Source organism: Carassius gibelio, chromosome A1 (assembly GCF_023724105.1).
Source record: "Carassius gibelio isolate Cgi1373 ecotype wild population from Czech Republic chromosome A1, carGib1.2-hapl.c, whole genome shotgun sequence".
In the NCBI taxonomy this organism is placed as follows: domain Eukaryota; kingdom Metazoa; phylum Chordata; class Actinopteri; order Cypriniformes; family Cyprinidae; genus Carassius; species Carassius gibelio.
Window position 1 is genome coordinate 23478111 of NC_068371.1, and position 24345 is coordinate 23502455.

General features: G+C 36.7%; 1 protein-coding gene across 3 annotated transcripts; it reads left to right on the forward strand.

Annotated features, from left to right (window-relative positions):
• The first annotated feature begins 2871 nt into the window (after positions 1-2871).
• Positions 2872-24345, forward strand: LOC128016053 (Krueppel-like factor 12). 3 transcript variants are annotated; one of them, XM_052600385.1, is made up of 7 exons: positions 2874-3040; positions 6400-6563; positions 13748-13829; positions 15586-16132; positions 18726-18864; positions 22395-22552; positions 22650-24345. In XM_052600385.1, the coding sequence occupies exons 2-7, from the start codon at positions 6451-6453 to the stop codon at positions 22841-22843; spliced, it is 1233 nt and encodes a 410-aa protein (XP_052456345.1). In that variant the 5' UTR covers positions 2874-3040; positions 6400-6450; the 3' UTR covers positions 22844-24345. The 3 variants fall into 3 exon arrangements, with proteins under 3 accessions (XP_052456366.1, XP_052456345.1, XP_052456356.1); XM_052600396.1 differs by having other exon boundaries at positions 2875-3040; positions 6400-6542; XM_052600406.1 differs by lacking the exon at positions 6400-6563 and having other exon boundaries at positions 2872-3040.

Consider the following 24345-nt stretch of genomic DNA (forward strand, 5'->3'; position numbering starts at 1 on the left):
TGTAGATACTGATTGAGACAGATTAGACTCTCCTTCAGTTTCTCCATTTTAATCATCTTTGTTAAAACATCTACGGTATCCTGAAGTATACACATCTTAGCTAGGCTGTTATAAGGCATTTTCTTCTTTCTAAGAGTCATGTATATGGATTGAAGGCAGGTGTTAAGGCAGTCAGGCATACATTTGCCCTGGGCTTCACATTAGTGTCATGCTCCACTGGATTTTTTAGCAACCTGGCTAGCAGTTCACATACACGGTGACTGTCAACCGTTCTAAAGCTATTTTAGATTATATCTCAATCTTAAAATGTTTGTAATAATAAAGCAATTAATAATTTCAAACAATGAATTCAAGTTGATTGACACCACTTCAATGAATTAACACTAAGACAAACAGGCAAATGTATGTTTATAAGCCATCATGCTAGTTTCTGCAGAAGCTCAGTAATCCAAGACAATAATTTAATTTATTCTCCACACTTTTTCATTTCTCTCTATAGAGCTTAGCAAACTCAAACCCTTGGAAATCCATTTTAAGCGCTGAAAAAGACCAAGCCAAAGTCAACAGTCCAATCATCTCTCTTGATGCAGTTTGACTTGTGTAAAATGAACATTACGACGCCTGCACCAACAGCAGATAAAGTCCTGTCAATCCAGCCACCTTTCAGAAATACAAGAACAACATCTCTGTCAGACTGTGTGATGGATAACCGTCCCGTCTGCTGAGACCTCTAAACATCCATGTAAAACTTGTGTTTTCTTTTCAAGCTGCAATGGCCCCGTAGCAGCTAAACAGATGGCTAATGCAGTTTGACAGTTTCCACAGCCTTTGTCCACAGTTCACAGGAATCCTTTATCTGTAAGCAACCAATTCCTAATTACACTCAACTTCCTGCTCACTTTAGCTAAGCCGACCAAATAGTTCAAATGGAAGGGGTGTTTTTAACAGCTTTGAGATACAGGAGCGCAGTGATAAGGGGTGGAAAGAGAGAGAAAGCTAGAGAGAGTCCTCCACTTCTTCTCACACCTCCACAAAAGCACAGGACTGACACAAGGTGGGAGAGCAGGTCGCTATGGCAACTGACGACTGGCCTCCAAGGAGAGTCACACACATCCCCCAGACTTCCTCAATTAGCTGTACACACACACAAATATGCTAGGGAGGGCTAGTGCATGCCCTGGATGGACATTTTGGTTGCTCATTAACACAGGGTGAAAACAATTGATTTCTAGATTGTTTAAAACATAAATTAACCTACTTCATTCAATCTACAATTTATCATTGTTACACACTCCTGTATCCACTTGGCAATGGTGACCACCATTTCTGTGGTTAGGTCATTGTTACAGTACCTCTGGCCCCGTGTTGGTTTACTGTGGTGGATAATTTTTGCCATGTAAGCAGCAGAGCTTGAGGACCAAAACTATTATACTCCTAGCTAGACAACATGGTGTGTTCACTTCCATCCTGGCATTTCTTCATCTCTATGATGCTTTTAGATCTTCTATCAATAGTTTGATACAAGGTCTGAATCAATAGTTTGAAGGGGGTGTGAATCAGGTGTGGAATGAGTTTTGTGTTGCAAGTTTTTAGAATCCCTGTAATGGACTGGGAACCCATCCTGGGTGTTTCCCTACCTTCCCTACCTAGGCTCCAGCATCTCCACAACCCATGAATCAATTGATGGAAGTTTAAAAATGTGTTTTCGGTGGTAGGTATCTACGTAAAAACTGTTCAGTAGTGAATCAGTTTCGATTTTGAAAACACAGCAGACCTACTGTAAAACCGAATCTTTATTTAAAAAATAAAATCTAATTAAATTAAATAATAAACTTTAAATGAATAATAAACAAAGTGTAATGTGAACAATGTTTTGCAGTGGCTTTTAGTTTTTTTTTTTTTTTTAAGAAATAAACTTTAAAACTAAACTTTAATTTAAATAAATAAATAGTGTACTGTAAACATAGTTTTGATGTTTTTGAAGTATGTATTATTTATTGACTATGTAAATAGTAATAAAGAACAATCAAATAAACCTAACTGGCCTTTGATAAATAAGCAAACAAATAAACAAACATACATACATAAATAAACAAAGTATATCTGTTGAATTTTGTAATGTAAACATAGTTTAGTTTCAAAGTATTTATTATTTATTTACTATGTAAATAATAATAAAGAACAATGAAATAAACTGAACTGACTTTAAGTATGAAAAATCTAATAAATAAATAAATAAATAGTAATGTCACCTTTGATAAAAAGACAAACAAACAAATTAATTAACAAACACATACACACTGTAATGTAAACATAATGTAAAGCACAATGAAATATTAAATGGAATACATGCGGGAAAATATATTTTTAAATGCTTTGGAAATATGAGATTTACATTTTCAGTGAACAGTTCTTAAAAATAACTATTTTTCATAGTGTGAAGAACATTTTAATAATCAGAAGAAGTTTTTATCCACAATAAAGAACTTTCTGTGTAATAGCAAGATTCTGTGGATGTTAAAAGTCCTTTATTAAACCATAGATGAAAAACCTTTCTAAGACATAAATATACTATTGATATATATGCTATAATTATTATTATTATTATTTATTTATTTATTTAAATTTTCAATTTTGAGAATAATTTGAGATTGTTGGGTTTCCGTTTCCACACCCCAAAAAAATGAGATAAACCATCTCTACTGATATATAAACACCCACAACATTTTCACAGTCTGGCACCTTCTCGCTCATGCACACACACACACACACTTGTCCTCTCGCCTGACAGCCCAAAGGTCCACCCACTCTCTTCATTCAGCCTGGTCATGTGACCCGAGCTCTGTGAGTAGAACAGCACTGTGTGAGCTATCCATTCATTTCCTCCTGAGAAACACACGGCGGCGGAGGAGAGACAGAGATAGAGAAGGGGGTCACATCAGAAAGTGCGACAGAGGAAAACAAGACAGAAAAAAGGGAGGCAGAGGGAAGCTGTAAGGATAGTGGTTCTCGCTGTCAATTATTGAGGTTAATAAACAAGGTCAGTAATGTCTAATGTTATTTTATTTTTCAGTTTAACACTACTTAGAATGCTAGTTTGTGAAACTATGGACCTGTCAGCTGGCATTTAAAAGCCAATTAAAATTGTAAATAAGAGCTCCTTAAAGTCTTTATTTTATGAATGAAAAATAAAAATAAATGTTATGACTATTTGGAGTTTTAAGTGTTAACCAATTTGTACATTTAATAATTAAAATTTAAGAGGTCAAAATTAGTAGCATAAGAGTTCTTATTAGTGTGACAAAAGTGCTATATTGTTTGCTAGTTCTTTATAACTTTTATTGCTGTTGACTTCTGTGTATTATTTATTGCACTAAAGCATATTATTGATCAATTTATACAATGTGTTCACAGTATTGCTGTCTTTGTTGCTTGTTTTCTCTTCCTATTTGTTTCATGTCATTTAAATGCTGATTTCAAATATAAATAGTTATATGCACAGTTAAGAATGTTACATAAATGCTGTATAATGGGATTGTTTTTCTTATGGGTACTTATGAAAGACGCCAGGATTGCATTTACTTCCTTTTTCTTGCTCTCTCTTTCTGTTTGTTTTATACTTTTTTAAGAACGGCTTCAAAATTCGTTGATACAGCAATACATGATAAACGTAAATGCAACAATTGCACAGAAGAACAGTAGCTTTGTTGTAGACCAGTAAGGAACTAGAGCTTGGTTGCATCTGTTGGTCTGATTTGGCATGGATGATTTTCTCTCCATCTGCCAGTGGTTTCTCTCTCAAGTATGTGACATGGGATTCCAAGCCAAGTCAATCAGACCTTCAAAGTTCTGAAAAATAATTAGACATTATCCGAAAAAACCACAGTATCATTAGAGTTAAATACGATTTAAGTAGCTATAAATATACAGGATCCTGTGCACCGCAGAACAGAAACCGCACCTGAGAGTTCCTCCAGAGTGTTGATCAGTGTCTGGTGTCTGTCAAGTCTGCACCGGATGAGCTTTGTGCTGCAGTTGCATGGTGAGGAAGTTTGGGGGTCACTGTGTCTCATGTTTTTGGAAGCATTTCTTCACCTGAAAAGTCAATAAAATAACATTCTTCTCGCTGTGGTGCTTGAATGACCCAGTGAGGCAGCTGTAGCTCTGCAAGGTTAACCGCTGGGTGGTTGTTGTTGTAGATGGTCTTTAGGAACACAAAGTGGGCGAGAAAGAGAGCTGATCTGAATCAATAGTTTGAAGGGGGTGTGAAACAGGTGTGGAATGAGTTTTGTGTTGCAAGTTTTTAGAATCACAAAAAGTTTTGTTGAAAACAAAATGTAAACAATGTTTTGCAGTGGCTTTTAGTTTTTTTAAAAGAAATAAACTTAACTTATATTTTATTTAAATAAATAAATAGTGTACTGTAAACATAGTTTTGATGTTTTTGAAGTATGTATTATTTATTGACTATGTAAATAGTAATAAAGAACAATCAAATAAACCTAACTGGCCTTTGATAAATAAGCAAACAAAAAAACAAACATACATACATACATAAATAAACAAAGTATATCTGTTGAATTTTGTAATGTAAACTTAGTTTAGTTTCAAAGTATTTATTATTTATTTACTATGTAAATAATGATAAAGAACAATTAAATAAACTGAACTGACTTTAAGTTATAAAAATCTATTAAATAAATAGTAATGTCACCTTTGATAAACAGACAAACAAACAAATTAATTAACAAACACATACACACTGTAATGTAAACATATTTCCAATGTTTTTTATATAAGTGTCTATTGTTTATGCACTGTTCATGCATGTAAATAGCAATAAATAATGCTTGTCAGTGTTGTTGTTGATTAAGAAAAATAATAATTCAGCATCTGTCACTGGGGCAGTACTCTTTTGAAAGGTTCAACTATTTACCCCTAAAGATTACATATTAATACAATAAATGTAGGTATTATTATTTAAAGTTTGTTTGGATAGTGCATAATATACAGTAGAAGGTCAGTGGAAGCACACTAAGACCCTGCAAGGTGTGCGAATATGACATTTCAAAACATATTCCAGTCTTGTATCAACAGCCACTATCTGTGTAAACATTTATAACTCAAACCAAATAAGGCAAGCTGTTAAACCAACATGTACATTTGTTAATTCACACATGCAGCTGCATTCACAGAGATAACAATCAAATTGGTATCGCATTGAGTACTCAGATACCAATACCAATACAGAAATACTCATATTGTTAAATGATTACATTTAGATTGTTATCCCTAATCATTACTGTACATGTTAAAGGCTAGTCTAGTCTTGGAAGCCAAAATTGTTAATGGAAATTTAGAAGTACTCAAAGATAAGCTCAATCTCTTGCTTCGAAACTGACCTGACAGGGGGAACTGCATCTCTTCTTGGCATAGAAACCCAGATGCTTGCACGCAGCCATGCACTTACACACACCTACACAAATGTGCATGCAGAACAGAAATCAAAGGAACTAAATCTCCTTTATGAGTCACCAACCTACAAAGAGTGAAGTGGCAGGGAGGTTTCTGTACAGTACGGGAAACAGCAGATCTCCCTAGTGAGCGCCTGGCCCATTAAACTGAGCTCTGCAGAAGGGCTACAAGCAGAGCCTGTATAGCGGATGCACTTCCTGAGAACACATTGACTGAACTTTGACCTCTGACCCCAGGGCCTCTCCTGGTGGGGCCTGACCGCCAAATGCAAGAGGAAGAGGGAGTGAGTTTCATGTGGAATCTGTTCCAGGTTAGGGATCTGTCAAAGCCAGACAGTTGTCTTCAGCCCCACTGCTGCTGTCAGGACGAATTACTTTGGAAGAGCTAAAAGCTGTACTTTTTCTCGACCTCTTTGTGTCTTGCTCTCGCTCTCTTCACTTCTATCTGTCACTTCTTTGGTTTTCACCTGCAGTTGCACGCTCTTGTTCGCTTTCTCCACTTTTCCCCGAGTCTTTAGTTGCAGCTGTGTGTTTTCCAGCCTCGCCGAGGGCAGAGAAGGAAAAACAATTCTTACCCAGCCCTGCATGAGCATGCACTGCTGGAAAACAAACACAGCTGCCTTGCTCATTACGAGCAGGGGCATCATAACACTCAGGGAAGAAGGCTAATATCGTTCAAGGGGTAAAAACGCATGTCTTTTGAGTATGTGAAAAGAAAAAGGAGTGCTTGGTAGTCATTATCTGTTTTGGAAGGGCTGTATAATCTCTAGCGATCACATCCTTCCCTGTCCTCCTTTCCTTCTACTTCCCTGCTCTCTTTGCTTCTTTTCTGTAAGTTTACTCTTTGTATGATGTTCGGGCTCTGAGTGGCTAGTGGTCACGCTAGTTAGCATGCTTGGTTACTGGCATTCAATCTGTGCTTTAGGGGCTGATTCTTTTCTGGCACTGCTCTAGAAGAGGCTCAGGCTTTCCCACAATGCTCGGGACAGCTGGGGAGGGCTATCGCTGCCCCCAGAGTCTGCACAGCCTAATGGGAATGCGGGCAGATCTCTTCCAGCTGTTAAACAGGCAAGACTTTCAAACACCTTGGTGGGTGGCTATTTGTACTAAGTATTGTATATTGAATACAACACATTGAATATTATTATTATATATGCAATGCTTTTCTGGTTAAGTAAAATGAATTGTAAATGTATTGTAAATATTGTGATTTTGATGTGTTTCATTTGGCTATAAGTTTGCTAAAAGTTTGTCTTGATGGAAATTTTGCAGCCTTTCCTCGTCTCACAACTTAAATAGTGTGTTTAATCGGTTCAGTCTTTTTGCAAGAATCATCTCTTCGATTCTTGATTTAACATTTTATGCCAATATTCAAAAAAGTACACACATGGAATTCTTTTTAGCAAAATATTTGATTAAATTTTTTTTTAAATGTTACATATTTTTAGTATTAAAACAGCCCCATTCTCCCTTTACTTCTCTTGATTTTCTGATAAAACAAAGCCTGATAAAAATAAACTATAAACAATACCATAAACAAAACTACAGAATCTAAAAAGTATATTTTTATAAAAATAAATAAAATGTGTCTATTAAAAATACATTTCTTCAAATATGAAATATTCTAAAATATTATATATATATATAATTATTATTATTTATTTATTTTTTAATTAAAATAAAAGTTAATTTTGAGTGAAAGTAGTTTGGAGAACATGCCTATAATTTCTTTAAGTAGTTGCTTTGAACATTGCATTTTAATGAGCAAATCTTATTTAGTTTCAGAGCAAATATATACAGTATAGTGCCATCTGAAATTTTGGATTAGGATCAAGCTCCTATGCTAAGGTTGAGTCATTTTACTTCAATGGCAATGTGCAGGTCCTTTTCCAGGCTATTAAAGTGAAATAACTGAACATAAATATAGGAGCCTGATAGAAAACCTAATTTTAGATGAAAATTTCAAATGGCACTTAGAGGCTTTTACATCTGAACTCTTCATATATATATATATATATATATATATATATATATATATATATATATATATATATATATATATATATATATATATATATATATATATATATATATATATATATATATATATATATATATATATATATATATATATATATATATATATATATATATATATATATATATATATATATATATATATATATATATGAAGGTTATAATCATACAATTACCACACAGACAATGTGTGTCTTCTCAAAAAAATACAGAATGTCATCAATTCCCTTCTATACATACTGTGCACGGCATCATTTTGAAAGCAATCAGAGGTGTGAAGGCACCAAAATGTATCATACATAGTGCAAAATGGACTGCTGAGCACAATAATCTCTAGGTTTAACTACAGTTGTGCTTATGAATTCTGATTTAGATCAGACAAAATAAAAAAATGTGGCTCTTAGAGGCTGTCCTTTAATAGAACCAGGAAGCGACTCCACACAGCCTCTGTATGATAGGTTTGGCTCAAGTCACTGCAGTCATCTGACCTTCATTAAAGATATGATGGTTGCCTCATTTATTCATTTTCATTTATTTATTTATTTATTTGTGTGTTTTTTTGTCAGAGCTCTCATTCTCAAGGAGCACATTTTTTCTTAAACTCTTCACTGTTGACGCTATGTGTTGCGCAATATTGCCTAATAACACGGCCTTCAAATATTGCGCAACCTGTGTGTGCCAGACCTCTGATAATAAACAGTTTGACGGCATGCGGTTCAACAGTTCAAGTCAAATTACACACATCTGTCTCACCCTGTCCAGTGGAACACTAGAGAGAGAGCTTCAGATGTTTCTGGCCTGCTGTCTTCATGGAAGAGAGCACAGAAAAGCAGTCCAAGCTGTGACCGAGAGGCCATTTGTCATCTTCTTGGCCTGGTCTGGGAGCAGGAATGCCTAGTAATGTCTTGGTATTCACCATTGTAAAACTGATCTCAAGCCTGCACTAGTACGTGTCCTACAGCACGCTGTGCAGTGTCAGAAAGAAGCAGGTGAAGAAGAAATTACAGACAGGAAGAAGGGAGAGAAAGAAAATGTAGACTGCATTTCGAGGTTTAGTTTGCAAAGCAGGAAAAACAGTTTTTGACGTTTTCACTCTTCAGAGCACATTAGTGCTTTCATCGATTTTATATTCTGTGAGACAGAAAAAAACACTTGTTGGACACTTTGACAGACTTTCCACTCACAGACACAAAGACTTGACCCGCTGTCACCTGTATGGCAAGAGGCAAGTATGGTCTCACATGAGGTCAGTAAATATTAACCTATGCGCTCCTCACACTGACAGATTTAAACGGAGGGGTTCCAGGCTCCCCTTAAATCAATAACAGATGCGTATGGATTTTCCTAGGAAAATGCAGAAGCCTGATTTCTAAACTAAATTTGAAGAAACTGCAGGAGACGTTATGTAGTGTTTATTTTCTTTAAAGATTGTAAGGAGCAGATGAATCTTCACAAAAAGCAATGATTGTGAAGCTGAGAGAGAAGGCCATTTCATCCACGAAGAGCATTCAAGGATTTCATACATCAACATCTTGTCTGGAATGTTTCTTATTGTAGCCATAATGCCGAAATCTCTTTACAACTATTGATGATAGATCACCACTAGGTGCGTGAAATGGGCCACTAAGAGGTCAGTCAGTTTGATCAAGAGTCCCTGAACGATCACTGACTCTCCAGATGTACTTTAGTGGTTTTGGATTAAACCAGACTTTTAAAATATTCGCTTTTGCCAATTTGACATCTCTCTTAGTACACATTTATGGACTGTCAGCAACATACACAGAACAGTTTGAGCTACATATATAAAAAGTTGGAACAGATGTGTTTTAGTCAACAGATCAACATGTTCTTGCAGATGGCTATGGATTGAGTTGGGCAGGTCATTCCAACAGGAGGGGACAGTTAATGAAAAAGTCTGTGAAAGTGATTTCATGATATGGCACAATAATGCATCGTTCTCTTGCAACGCTCCTTCCCTTTATATAATTATCAATCAAGGAAATCAGATGTGATATTGCTTTTTGATTACACGTCAGAATACTTCTGCCCATGCAGAATACAGAATGTTCTGTCCATAAATATCAGACAACTTTCAGATCTCTTGTAACACATTGTAAAAGTGCTCTTTTGCTTCATATAAACACAACTGCTGCCATGTGTTTGTCTCAGTTATTAAATAGTAAAAACGACCTCAGAGGTCTTCAGTATGACAGTTGTTGTAATACTTGTGTTTCCTTGTAATTACTGTTAGTGTTATTTGTTGCCTGATTGTTTTTTACAGTTGTGTAATGAACAGACTAATGTAAATCCAGCCATTATCCCTGACTGTGCAATTGCACTTGCATATGAAATGCCTTATAGTGTCTTTTATTTACTACAAAACAAATTGAGAGACTATTTAGTGACTAGTAACACAGTAGTAGTGTTTCTGTATGAATCCATGTTTTTGAATGAATCAGTTGAGTGAATGTTTCAGTAACTCACTCATAAAGACCGTTACCTCTTTCATTCCTAAAAAACCAAGTCAGTGTATTTGAACAAATTGATTCTTGAGTGTCTCTCCTCTGGGGTCCACAGTTAGCACAGTTTGAGAGCCACTTATGATTTAGTAGATTTTCTCAGTAATGAGACACTAATAATAGGAACAAAAAGAGAACACTCTAACAGGAACCAGGAATTAGAAAACATTATTTACGAGCCTGTTTAGTGGAATGACATGTTTAGATGAAATTGTTCAGAGATCTGCTGAACAAGGAGAGTCGGTTCAGAAGACTGGAATGTTTACATTAGTGGCCACAACTGTTCCTGGCATTGTTTTACTGCAAAGGCCTAGCCAGTCAATTCTTTAAACATCGGTGTGCACCCACAGTTGATTCAAATAGTGTAACAGCACACCTCTCCCCAGCAATTCCTCACTCACACACACAGTCTTCTTCTCTCCCGCACCTTTTCTCTCTTGGAGGTTTGACAATGTCCTGGCTCTATCCGACAGAAGTTGTCCTGCCAAGGAAAATGAGCTCTGTTGAAATGGAAAGTCTGAAGTCACTCAGGGCTTTTTTGGCAATAGACAATTACGCAAAGCAGGAGCATCTAGAAGAAATCTGCATCTTGGGGATGGATCCAGAGCAGCGTCTTCGGTTCGGCTCAGTTTTTCAGCACATAGTTATTTAGATCAATTTAAAAAGGAGAGGTCTGATCTTGGAGCTGTACCCCAAAGCTTCGTGAGCAAAGATACAGATGTGTCTGTTATCTAAGCAGGGGAGGAAGGAGAAAAGGGAAGAGTGGAGATGAGGGAGATGTTTGTACAGGAGACATTGTGGGTGAGGTTTGAGCCTGGTTATCAGAAGCATGGCAGTGGGCAGGAAGCAGCTCTGACCTGAGGTCACATTCTGATGAAACTTGCCAACTTCTCAGAAAAAAACGTTGAGTCACTGCTTTCTCTCTGAGTGAAAACTACCAAAGATGATTTAGTTTGTTATAGACCTCATCTTATCTGAATAGAGATTACATCTAACCTTGGTTGACTAAATATAGGTTCCAACAGATTTTGACATTAGCATGTTACTAAACCAATGATCCAATACTTTAATACTGACTAACATTTCAATAAACATTGACACAGTAATGTTACTAAGCTAATGATTCAATAGCAAACACTCAAATAAATGATAACATTGGATTATTGCAGTGCAATAATATTTCAATAGATTCTGATGTTAGCGTGTTGCTAAGCTAATTGCCCAAACACTTCAACAGTCCACCTAAATACTGAAAAAAAAAATATGACAACTCTTGACAACTCTACATTTGACTTGCATTTGTGTTCAATAGATTTTGAAGTTAGCCTTTTGCTAAGCTAATGACCCAATACATTAATACTAATATGCCATTAGGTAAAACAACTTTTCAATACTGATTGAAATATATTTATTCAGTTGTTGGTTAGTCTAAGCTGGATGTAGCTGGTGTAAACTAGTTTAGCTGGTCTCCCAACCTGACCAATGTGGTTTTAGCTATAGTCACTAAAACAAAAAGCAAACTATTTCTTTTTTATAAAACCTTCTTTACCATTTCTGTGTAATTCATCAGAAATTCACTTCATAATTCAGACAAAGTCATCAAAACAGGAAATACAATATACCACAGTGACCAAGCAACCCCAAACAACAAAAACATTCTAATGGCTTCATCTGGGAACTCACAGACACTTTAAAAATGCTGCATGATGTGTAGGAGCTTCTCTGGTAAGAAGACTCATGGGGAAGTGAAGTGTTCTCAGATTGGTGCCATTAAAGTTGGTTTGGGCGTTCTCTGTCTTTAAAAACCCAGGAACACATGGACAAAGACAGCATTTGGAAGCAGGGGTTTTAAGTGGGCACAGCCCGTCAGACCCCACCCGTTTCCTCTGACATCCTGTCTGCCATGGATTACAGTCATGCACACACACACACACACACAAAGAGAGTGAGAGGTAATCTAAGCAGGTCAACAGAAGCCAAAACAGTCAGCAGTTTCCAGTCTCTCTAATGAATCTGCAAACGCTGCAGTAACAGGAAGAAATAAGGTGATTTCCAGATATAATCCACCTCGTCCGTTTATCAGTGCTGCAGAGTTGTGAGACAGGACTAACCCCATGAACTCCAATAACCAAGGAAGTACTCAAGCTTACGCAATACTTCCGAATGCTCTTTATGCAAGTTTGTGAGCACATAGCTGCCTGTGCTTCATTTCTGTCACGTTAGTTTAAGTGTAATTCATGAAGTTGGAATTATAACCAGTGGCATGAAAATTATTTTAATAATTATCAGTTGTGATTAAGATAAATGACACATTGTCCACAATAAAGAAAATAGAGGGGAAAAAAGTAGTGTGATGGGCCAGTTTTATTATGTCCATGCTAGTTTCATATTTTGAAACAGAAAAGTTTCAACTGAATGAACCATTAAGTAAAACAACTATAATGAATTATTAAAATCATAACTCACCACATGATGTTTTACAACCTGAACTGGCCTTGCTTTGTCATAAAATAGTCAAAATATCTGAAATTTGAAGAGTTTTGTAATACGACTGGGGAGCTTTTGCTAGCTAATATAATATTTTGCTAGCTAGTATATAGATGAACCACACGACTCTCATTTGCTGGTCTTACTTTTTATAAGAAATTTTAATAAGACATCATGCCAAACTATTTTATGAATATAAGAATTGTATTCTTTAAATTTTTGAATAATTGAAGAGGTACATTTATGTTAACTAATGTATGTAAAAAAAATTAAATCAATAAATAGGTCCTGAAAAATATGCAATGTCCTTAACCCATTCCCTTGCAATAAATTTATAATGGCATAACTGAATCAGTTCATTTGCAGTAACAAGCAGAGGGTGATTGTGTAGTGTATATAACAGCGTGTCCATTTGAATTCTAGCAATTTAAGCAAGTGTTAATTTCACACCTCTCATTTCCTGCTGTCTGGAAAATGGAAGCTATCTGCTGACTTTCAGTACTTCACCATTTCACATTTATATTTACTATAGCAAGTTTAAAATTCTCATCAACAAGCAAACACAGGCCAAATCATGAGCACATAAAATGTCTAACAACTGTCAAATAATCCTGCTGTATAATGGTTGTGTCCTTGCTTAAACTACCCATGTTTAATGATGTCTTAAGAGAATTTAAAAACATGGGCAATGTCAATGCAAAGTTATGTATCATAACATTCTTGAAGGAGTAACTAATGTCTTACCAGATGTCATAATTCGGGATTGTTGCTTTAAAAGAATCTAAAACCAGATTACATGGCACAGTTTAAGTCAGTTGTTTTCGTGCTGCTGTTCACAATTGGATAAGTAAACAGAAAATGATAAATAATGACTTATAGATCGATTTTCTCACAAGTCAAGGCATCTGTTCCTATCTTGTGAAATACCTCAAGTAGTACTAATAGTAAACACTTCTGAGAGAATGATATATTAATGCTTATTAAACCGTCTGGCCTGCTCTCTCACATATGTTTATTGTTATCCTCACACAGTCTATCCACTGAACTGTCACTAAACACAGCTCCTATATGATCTGTGAGACTTTTACTCTGGCGTCTCATCACAGTTATACCAAAACGTATTTGATTGCTCTGTTCCTCACTACGACTGACAGTCTGCAGAGCAACCCAGTGTGATTTAACACTTGAAGTTATTGAAGCCTGACAGTGTTTTTCTGCCATCCTTCGTAGGAACAGTGCTATCAGGATGTTGATGCTGGATGGGATGCCAGCCCTGCCAGTCAAAATCGATCCTGCAGAGTCACAGAGACGGGTAAGCAACATGACAACGAGAATCTTTTGCAGCATCACAATGATAATATTTTGACTATTTTGGCGTGAAATATCAGGAGTTTTTTGTGAGGAAATCAGGGAATTTTCGTGAGATTCACTATACTAAGTGGCTGTGCTTTACTGTGCTATCTTTACTGTACTTTGTATTGCCTGACTAGAGGTTTAGGTTAAGGTGTCCTGTGCTTTGAGTCTTTAGGATATGTGCCAGATTTCAGGCTTGACCAAATAAACATAAACACATGCTCCCCAGTCCTAAAGCTCTCTCTTCATTTTCATGCACAGCTAAACCCACACACAATATTTTGCACCCTGTTTTACCCGTTTTAACAGTTGTCGTGTCGTGACGTTGATTGGGACGAGTGCAGGATGTGTGTAGGCCCATGCAGCTCAGCTTTGAAGTGTGTTAAATCAACAGGCAGCGCAGTCGCTGAAACGTGCTTCTTGTTTGAGTGGGCTCAACGCCAAGCCCCTTTTCTTGGAAATGCATTGCTCCCCTCTATTAAAGCCATCCTCACCAGAAGCTCTTCGGATTCGGAAAATTAGCCGAAAATGACTGATAGCCCCCCATACGGGGGGTTGGACGCGGACCGTGCAGGAGGGGAGGGATAGGAAGGTGGGAAAGGTGAAGCACGAGTCGGGAGAGAGAGAGAAATGGGGTAGAGATGAAGTTTCAAAACATGTTCCATTTCGGCTGAACAGCCTCCAAGTCAACCACAGCAAAAAACAGAAGGGACATTTTTGGGCTAGAAATAATGCTGCCAGCAGACCACTTTTTGTCCATGGTTTCACTAGGTCTGAGTGAGTGCTTATGACATCTCTGCCTGGAATGTTTTGTCGATTTACTGATATTAATTTAGGTTAACAGCTGAGTCAGTATATGTCAGAAAGACTGCTTTTTCTTCACTTTTTCTCTGCACCTTTTGTGGTGTGTTTTCCTCCCATATTATAAACAAGCTCTCTTAATACTGTAGATGTCTTCAGCCCCCTGCAGTAAGCAATCTTAGGTTATTTCACTCAAAATCTCTCCTCACCAGTCATTAAAAGCCTATAGTATAATCCTTCCTTCTGTTCAGTGATGGACCTGGTTATAAATGGCATTTGCTGAATTTATTTGATCAAATCTACATTAAAAACAATATTAACTTAAACGATTCATGTCAGAAATCATTCTAATCTGCTAAATCGGTGCTCAGGAAACATTTCATATTTATTAACATTTCAGAGAATTTAATAGAATAAAAAGGCTTCCTTATTTTAGCTGTACAAAAACAGCCTGTTAATGCCGCTTAATACTGCAAACTGGTGTATCATATTATTTTAAATTATTATCATAAACACTGGTTTCTAGCACAAATCGCTTTACCATTTACTGCACTTTGTTATTCGACTTGTTATTTACCTATTGCAGCTAATGAATCTGAAGTGAAGTCTCACACACTCGTAGAAAATAGCATAACTTGTTTCAAAATAAGGTGGATAAAATATGTCTAAAATATGCATTTAAATAAATTAATAGATAGAACAAAACACCCAAAAAATGAAAGTTCATTTCTAAACCTGTATGAGTTTCTTTCTTCTGTTGAACACAAACTAAGATATTTTATTGAATGTTGGCAACCAAACAGTTGCTGGGAGCCATTGACTTCCACATGGAAAATAAATATTATGGAAGTCAACGGCTACCAGCAGCTTCAAAATAATAGTTAACTGATTTTATTCTGTCTCTTTCCTCTCAGTCTCCTGTGATCCATGACTACACAGAGATGGGCGTGCTAGTGTTGAACCGCAGATTTCGGAGACCATCCGACGATAGATTCCTGTCCGATCCCTTCCAGATGCAAACAGAACCCGTGGACCTGTCCACCAACAGAGCCAGAACCTCCCCATCACTTTCAGCTTTGTCATCTTTATCCTCATCTCCCTCGTCGTCCTCATCATCAATACGATTTTGTCCACGGTCCCCTCCTTCCAGCAAGTCTGTGTCATCCTCATCGCCATCATCGTTATCTATGCCTTCCTCCTCCTCCACTTCTGTCATAACCCCCGTTCCTCGTTTGAAGATGTCTCCAGTGCTGGCCTCTCCCCCGGTCAGGAGTCTCAGGGGGCAGTCGTTCTTGCACATACCCCAGCTGATGCCTCCTTGCTCCAGCCCGGTCCACCTCCACCCACGCCGGGTGCCGGTGGTGGTGCAGCCCATGCCGCTGGTGTACCGTGGAGTAGGATCGCTGGGAAACAGCAGGCTCATGATGCCGCTGCTGGAGGAAAACAGGATGCACAGGAAAGGTGAGGCAGAGGCTTGTTAGCCAATGAAATTGTGGCACTGATAAGCCTTGTTGTTGTCTACCATTTTATCCATAAAAACTGAACTTTGTGTAACATACAAACCTTGTTTTTTGGGGTAAATTCCCAACATTAAGGTATATATATATATATATATATATATATATATATATATATATATATATATATATATATATATATATATATATAATTTAAAATAATTTATATATAAAGCTTATTTAATTTTTATTTTATTTCAGCTAGTTGCTAACTATTTTTTTAGTTTAACTTAATGTACTAAAATAGCAAAAAAAAAAAAACACTATTGTCATTTTAAAAAGCATAAAAATGAGAAATACATACAGAACGAAAAGTAAAATACACAAGAAGAGTAACTGATTAAAATAGTGGTTGTTGTTTTTTTACGACATTGATCTACGTTCATTTTACACATCACATTATTATTTTTTTAATTATATACAAAGACTACATATATTCAGCCAAAGTTTGTTTTTGTTTTTTAATGGGGAAAAAATATTATTAATCAATTTGCATACGCGCAAAGTGTCCCTACGTACTTTTCCTTTGTTTTAATGTCAATATTTATGACGTCGACCATCCGCCTTCTTAAATCTCCACATGCAATAACAGTATTTTCTTATCTTTTACTGATATATTCACTGTTTCAACATAGCATGATACAAGAGCTTGTGCTTCTTATTATATTTGTTTATTTTTTTTGGTTTATACTGTATAAATCACTGTCACATGGTCTGTTGACAGTATCAAGGTCGCTTTTGCTCTAAAACTCATCCTCCTGCAAAGTCTTTCACGCTAGCCACTTCCTCTCTCCACTTTCCTCCCTCTTTGTCCGTAGGTGCAAAGTACTGTGCTTCAAAGCCTCTCTTCCGAGTTTGCGCGCTCTTGGCAGGATCAGTGACAGAACCCAGAGCCTGGCTGTGTGTTAGACAGGCTCAGCTCTTATGAGTGCAGCTCCATTGTGCTCGTCTCAGAACAGGCAGCCCCTACATCCATGCAGGAAGTTGATGTTATGGCAAAAACTACGCTCAGCTAAATAAGGGCACCTGGGTTTATAAGTGACAAAGTGTATGGCGGAAACACAATAGCAACTGTGATAAGAGGCATTTTTGAAGATACTCAAACCCTTTTTTTTTTCATTCAGGAAAGCTTGCCTACGGGCTACAGAGCTGTTTTAATGGACTCTGTGGCTAGGAAGGCTTTCCATTTATTCTTTTACTCTTTTTCATCCTGTTTTTCTCTGGGGCTGGGGAGGTATAGATAGAGACTGGAGACATCCTTTGTTGTCATATAACTCTCACTTTTGTCCTGTGTTAGTGTGTGTGTGTGTGTGTGTTATGTCTTAGAGCTCTTTCTGCTGTCAACTGACCAATCAGAGAAGGGCATTTTTCTACATCACAAGCACGCTGTGTATGCAAACAAGCCGGTTGACACATAATTAGGCCTGTGCAGTTCACACTTTGATGATCCAGTTTCAGTTAATTAAAAAACACTCAAGATTCACACACAGAGGCCAGCCCCCTGAGGATCTTAAGGGTCCGTGCCCTTATGCTCTGCAGTCTCTCGTGAAGTATCCATGGCAACAAGACAGGACATGGAATGGCACGGATACAACGGAGACCTTTGAAATTGCTATTACAACCAAACCAAACCAAACCAATATAAACACGTCCAGCTCTCCTGTTGCAAGAAGAGTGAACTATGTCATTCGTTTGAGCTGGGAATAGATGAGTTCACAAAAAAATGTATTAGCATTAGTTCTTGAGATTCTTATAACTGAACATCAAAACGTCAAAGCTGCAAAGGTTAGATAGAAGAGGTTTAGTTTATGTAAATCAGTTTTATTTCAGTATTATTATATTTTTGTATTTATTAATATTTTAAATGGGCTTTTATGTTTAATGTTAGGTTTGCTTTTGTCAATTCTAATTTGGGGGAATGCATTTTTGCTTTTGGAAGGACATGAGGATGAGTGAATGAATTGGGAAATTATTTCTCTGCTGTCTACCAAAGCCATTATTAAAATATTAATCATAGTGTCATTAGATTTGAATCTTAATAGTTTGGTTTAATGTGTCAGTGCTATGGCCATAGAATAAAAATTATGAGGAAGTGTCCACTGAATCTTTACCATCGAACACAAGCATTTCAAAGGTGTCTTTAACTACTATGCACACATGTAAAAAAAAAAAAAAAAAATAACAATAAAAAAAGTAAGGTACAATTACGTACTTATTGTGTTTATGTTGTATTATAAAACACTTATAGACAAATATGTGTATAGACATAATTACATTAATTAGTTACATGTGTAACTGCATGAAGATATTTCTTTAAATATTAGTGCCATTTAAACGTATGTACATAATAAGCACTTTGTGTCGATTATTAATTTAATTGTGAATACATAGTAGTTAAAGACACTTAAGGTGAGTCCAATTATGTTTATTTATATATTTTGCAGATTGTAGGTTAACTCTGGAGGTTTCAGAAATGATTTGGTCATCATATGTGAGTATTGTACATTCAACTGCACCAACCTTCTGTTTTTATCCAGTCATGCACCGAATCGCAGATGGACTGTCACCTCGGCGATCTTTGAGTGAAAGCGAGGATGATGACCTGCCCAACGTGACCTTGGAGAGTGTGAATGAAACAGGATCCACCGCCCTGACTATCGCCCGCGCTGTGCAAGAGTAAAGACACCTTTATTAATACAATCCAGTCCTATCTATCATTATGATACATGATGGTAATTTCCAGAGCTCACTCTGTGCATGATGTCCAGATTGACAAAAATCATAGAAATAAGATTTTTGATTGTGAAAGGGACCCAAACACTCACAAGCAGAATCACACGGGAGCGATGCTGGCACCCAAAGAGGTGTTTATTTAAAGCAGATGGTCAAAATGTGCAAATAAATATGTTTAAGAGCATAAAAACAGTACCACCTCCCCTCTACATGACTGAGGATGGAGTTTACCACACTCAAGCAGTGATACAATAACCTTGTTCGACCTGCTCTTCACAATCCGTCCACTAGGACCCCTTGCTACTAGTGACAGCCAACTTATATAAACATGTTTTCTGCTCTTTCTAAATGGAACATACCCTTTTTATCAAATAAACTCTTGTCTCTCCATCTGATTAATAAATAAGTAGGCTACATAAGATAATTAAGAACAGTTAAATCCAACATAGGTAATAAACACAATAGAAAGGATGGATAAAACCTAAACATACTGTATATTTCCATAAAATAGCTCAAATTTCCTTTAAGACTCTGCCCGCTCTTCTAAAACAGGAAACATACTCCAGCAAACTCAACAAATATTTTAAGAAATTAAATTAATTAATTAATTAAATTAATGCACAAGAACAGAACACAATAAATAGAGTGATGGAAGCCAACCTCAAGGAATCTCCATCACATGGATATTTAAAAGTAAACAGATATTTTAAATTTGGATATGAAATTATTTTAGAAAGCAAATAGGGACAAAGGCAAGTGGCTAGCCGTGCTTATATGACTCTGGAAAGGACAAAGGTGCCAGTAAGATTTTATATAAAAAAAATAAGCAATAGTGAATATTAGTGTGAAAGAGAAAGTGTGTCAGGGAGTGTTGCTGATTTGACCTGCAGGTTCTTAAATCAATAAGGGTCCGATCCAGTGAGTCATGCAGTGTTTGTATACGTACTGTTTGTATACGGTTATAGTCTAGGGGCAAAATTTGAAATCTGACAAAGCCACCCTGGAGACATGGGGAAAAAAGCTATTCATAAATAATTCCAGTAATATTTTTCCTCAATTATTGTTTTATTTTTATTATTATAATTATCTATACTTCCTTAAAAAAAAGGTACAAAAGCTGTCACTGGGATGGCACCCTTTCTCTTCAAAGGTGCAAATTAGTACCGTAAATTTACTTATAATTACAGATGGTTCAAATTAGTACTTTTTAAAAAGGTCCCATCCCAGTGACAGGTTTTGCACCTGTTATTTTGAGTGTGTATATATTTTTACACGTTTGGCAGATGCCTACCGGATTTAAAGCTTATTCAGGGTAAACACTTTGCGAGTATTTTCGTTCCCTGGCAATGGAACGGAGGGCCTTGTTGAAGCAGTTGAGCGTCAGGAAGTGATTTCAGTCTCAGAGGGAGTGTGTGCTTCAGGTTGGATGTGTTGTGGACACAGGTGCAGGAGTCGATGCAGGTTTACGGATCCCCTGACCCGTGATCAGCTAGTGAATAATGAAAGGACTTTATTATTATATTAAACTGATAAACTGGTCTCCAGACAGTGATGCTGCCCTGCACGTCAGCACCCCTGGAAAGCCCCTCTGGTGTTCACCAATGGGAAACATACAAACAAAAGACGGAACACAGATGACTGTGCTTTTAGTCTGACGGCAGCTGCTGTTTCCCTCCCTGGCTCTCTCTTGTTGACAACATTGTAACGTTGATTCTTAGTGTAGAACTAGATGGAGTTCCTCTGACCTCGGACTAAAAATTCCAAGCCGCATATGAGCGCATAATGGAATGTGGAAAATAGTGACAGCATTTTAGAGAATGCAGATATATTGTTTAAAGGAGGAGAAAATATCTAGGATGTTTTCTTTCTTTCTTTTCCTCGTTGGGCCCCAGAAGCGATGGAGTGTGCCAAAAGCTACAGGTACCCCTCGTTGACCCCCCCCCCTCACACTAACACCCTTAACTCCTGCTTCCCAAAAGAAACAGGAAGTGGCTCTGTGGGGGGGTCAAAATGCCTCTTCTGCCCCAGAAAACATTTCCAGTGAAAAGTAGGCTCACCATCTAATTTATCCAGACAAGAAAATAAAATAAAATAAAATTCAAGAAAAGGCAGATTTCTCTTATGCCAAAAATATGCACAGCAAATGTTGGCTGTTTATTTACCGGAATAAACAACTGATACTCTCTTCTGATCTTTAATTGACATATTATGTTAATAATAATGTCAAATGATTTCTGCACAGTTTTATTTACATTTCCGAGCCAATAGCGCCACCAAACGGAAGTGAAAAAAATTATGGCTGTTCGACCAATTCTTTCTACCAAATTGGCTGGCATATTCAGACTTATTGTAACCAATCCATTTTTTTCTATTTTTTTTTATTATTATTATTATTATTACTACTACTATTATTATTATTATTATTTTAGAATAAGGAGGAAAAGAAGAAATCATTTAACATCAAGACAATATTGTCCGATGGCCTCCATTGATTTCAGGGGTAACCGAACTCGGTCCTGGAAGGCTGATGTCCTGCAGAGTTTAGTTTCAACCTTAATCAAACACATCTGAACCAGCTCATCAAGTTCTCACCGGGCATACGAGAATCTTTTAGCCAGGTGTGTTGAGGAAAGTTGGAGCTAAACCCCTTGTCCAAATATCTGCAGTGCACCTGATATCTTGACTACTTCTATGACATATGTCCTGTATTTGGTCCAAGTGTTCAAGTGAGCATGAAGATAACAATTGTGTGTTGAACTTTTTATCACCTGATGGGACACACTTATAGAGTTGTAAAAATGCAAGTGTTTACATGGCTTTATTTTTATTTTCAATACTTCGCATTTTAAAATCAGTTTCTAAATGTCTTTTTTATATTATTACTATTATTATGCAAGAACAAATACAAAGACAGAATACAAACAAAAAACAATAAGGCTTACATTAGCCTAATCCAAATCCTATTGTGCTAAAAATCACACCATGAAAGGGCTTTACACGCCATAGAATTATTGGAATTTACATACACATCGAAGCCTTTCCTAAAAACAAAAAGGAAGGTGTTTTTAAACTTTGGCAAGAAATAGCAATACATTTATAATTAATTTGAAGTGATAAATGTCTAGATACAAAGAGTAATCAAAAAAATACAAGTAAATAAAATCATTTTCGGGTTATACGGAAGTTTGGATATATAAATATTTGTTTTAACAAGAAATCAAGTGTCCAAGGGTTTTTGGACAAGGAGAAACTCTACAGGACACCGGCCCTCCAGGACCGAGTTTGGTGACCCTGGATAATTATTCTATTAATATTAGCATAGCTCCCTCAAGTGGTGATTTAAAGTAAAGAAGTAAAGAATGTGTGTGTGTGTGTGTGTGTGTGCGTGCGTGCATGTGTGTGTCTACCATTATCATACTAATCCAAACTGTTTTCAAATGAATCCTTAATTACAAACCATGCTGTCATTGCAGTTCCCTGTTGCCGTTCAGCATCGAGAGCCTGCGGAGGCCCCGGCCTTCAGAGTCCCCAGACTCAAAGAGGAGGCGCATTCACAGGTGTGAGTTTGAGGGCTGCAATAAGGTTTACACCAAGAGCTCTCATCTTAAAGCCCACAGACGCACACACACAGGTTAGTCAGCCTACTTTCACATCAAGTCATGTTTAGAAAAAACCTGTTCTGTTCCTGTCAGGTTCTTTCTTTACATACATACATATTTCTCTCTCAGGTGAAAAGCCATACAAGTGTACGTGGGATAACTGCTCGTGGAAGTTCGCTCGCTCTGACGAGCTGACACGACATTACCGCAAACACACCGGTGTCAAACCGTTCAAATGCAGCGACTGCGACCGCAGCTTCTCCCGCTCGGACCACCTCGCCCTCCACCGCCGCAGACATGCCCCACAAACATGCATAGTGTGAAAAAGACGTTTGGTGGACAATATAAGCAGACAGAGCTGGTCTCTATCTGCCAGTGTCACATGCAGAAGACCTGGAAGTACTCCTCGCACAACAAGGTGAAGGACATGGGATTTTTACAGGAACGAGAGCTGGAAGAGGAGGTCCATGTATTATGCGATTCACGTGCATTTATATACATTTCCCTCATATGGTTTATCTTCTGCACTTTTATGTGAGGTTTATTCAGAAAGGTGGGAGCCTCGATTTGGCACAGAGTCTTAGGTTATAGCTACTAGCCTCACTATTAAAAGCCTGTTAAAGGTGCTGAATGCGATTTTTATACATAAATACAACAGAATCTGTAAGCAACTATTTTCCATGAAAGATAGATATAGTGTAGTAATAGAATCCTTTAAAATTGTTGGATCTCCCCGCATTCATATAATGATAATACAGAGCTTTCTGCTTCCACATACCACGTTTCTGTATTAGTAAAATACTTACCTCATCACTTGTCATTGTTTACAAAAGCCAAAGGTGTCTCAGTTTCATTATATATCCGTTTTCTCTATGCCGTTTCTCATGGGGGGCGTGGCCGAACAGAGGGCGGGGGTGTGGCCGAAGCGACATCTAGTTGTTGAAAAATCGTGTTCAGCGCCTTTAAATGTAGGCCTATTTGATTCTCCAAACCTTCAGGACTCCTTCAAGTTTACACTTGTAATTCTTATGGAATGGCAGTTTTTCTTGTCACAATAGTCCAAAATATTTAGAATTCATTTTGTAGCCTAATAATTTTTGTTTGTTTGTTTAAAAACCATTGCAGCATTGAGGAGCCTAAATCTGTTCAGTACAAGCTTTGGTTATGCATTTAGCAAATAAAAGTCACTTTGAATAAAAAAACACACTTGATTCAGATTAAAAGACATGCATATATATATATATATATATATATATATATATATATATATATATATATATATATATATATATATATATATATATATATATATATATATATATATATATATATATATACTGAATGTGAGGAGATGGCCATAACATTGATGTAGTGTTCTGTCCTCTCAGGAGTCTCGTATGAGGGAAACATTCTCTCACACCGTTTAAAATTTTCCTTGCATCATTTGTGCACAAAACTAGTGTAGCAGATGTCTGTATATTTTATAGTCTTTACCATGTGGTATATTATTTTTGTTTGTTTGTATTGTGTGTCATATATTTGTTCTGTATTCCAAGATTTGCACCCTTTTGACCATTAATATGTGATGCCAAAATTTATAGTATTTTACAGGGAGGCCAGTGACTAAAAATCATGAGTGTAAATGATCGTCAAATAGGCATTCCTTTTTATATTTTTATTTTTTCTTTTCTACAATGATCTATCTGTAAATGATGTTATGGTAAACATTTCAGTTTTATATGGATTTAAATGTGAATTTATACATAAATACAGTATATGTTAGAAAAAGGCATGAATAAAAGCACAGATTTGTATGTACAGAAAA

Excerpts from the sequence above, each read along its gene's own strand:
- LOC128016053 (XM_052600385.1), top strand. The coding sequence starts at position 6,451 with ATGCTCGGGACAGCTGGGGAGGGCTATCGCTGCCCCCAGAGTCTGCAC. Across the intron at positions 13,830-15,585 it reads CTGCAGAGTCACAGAGACGG|TCTCCTGTGATCCATGACTA; the intron begins GTAAGCAACATG and ends CTTTCCTCTCAG. Across the intron at positions 22,553-22,649 it reads CCACAGACGCACACACACAG|GTGAAAAGCCATACAAGTGT; the intron begins GTTAGTCAGCCT and ends TTTCTCTCTCAG.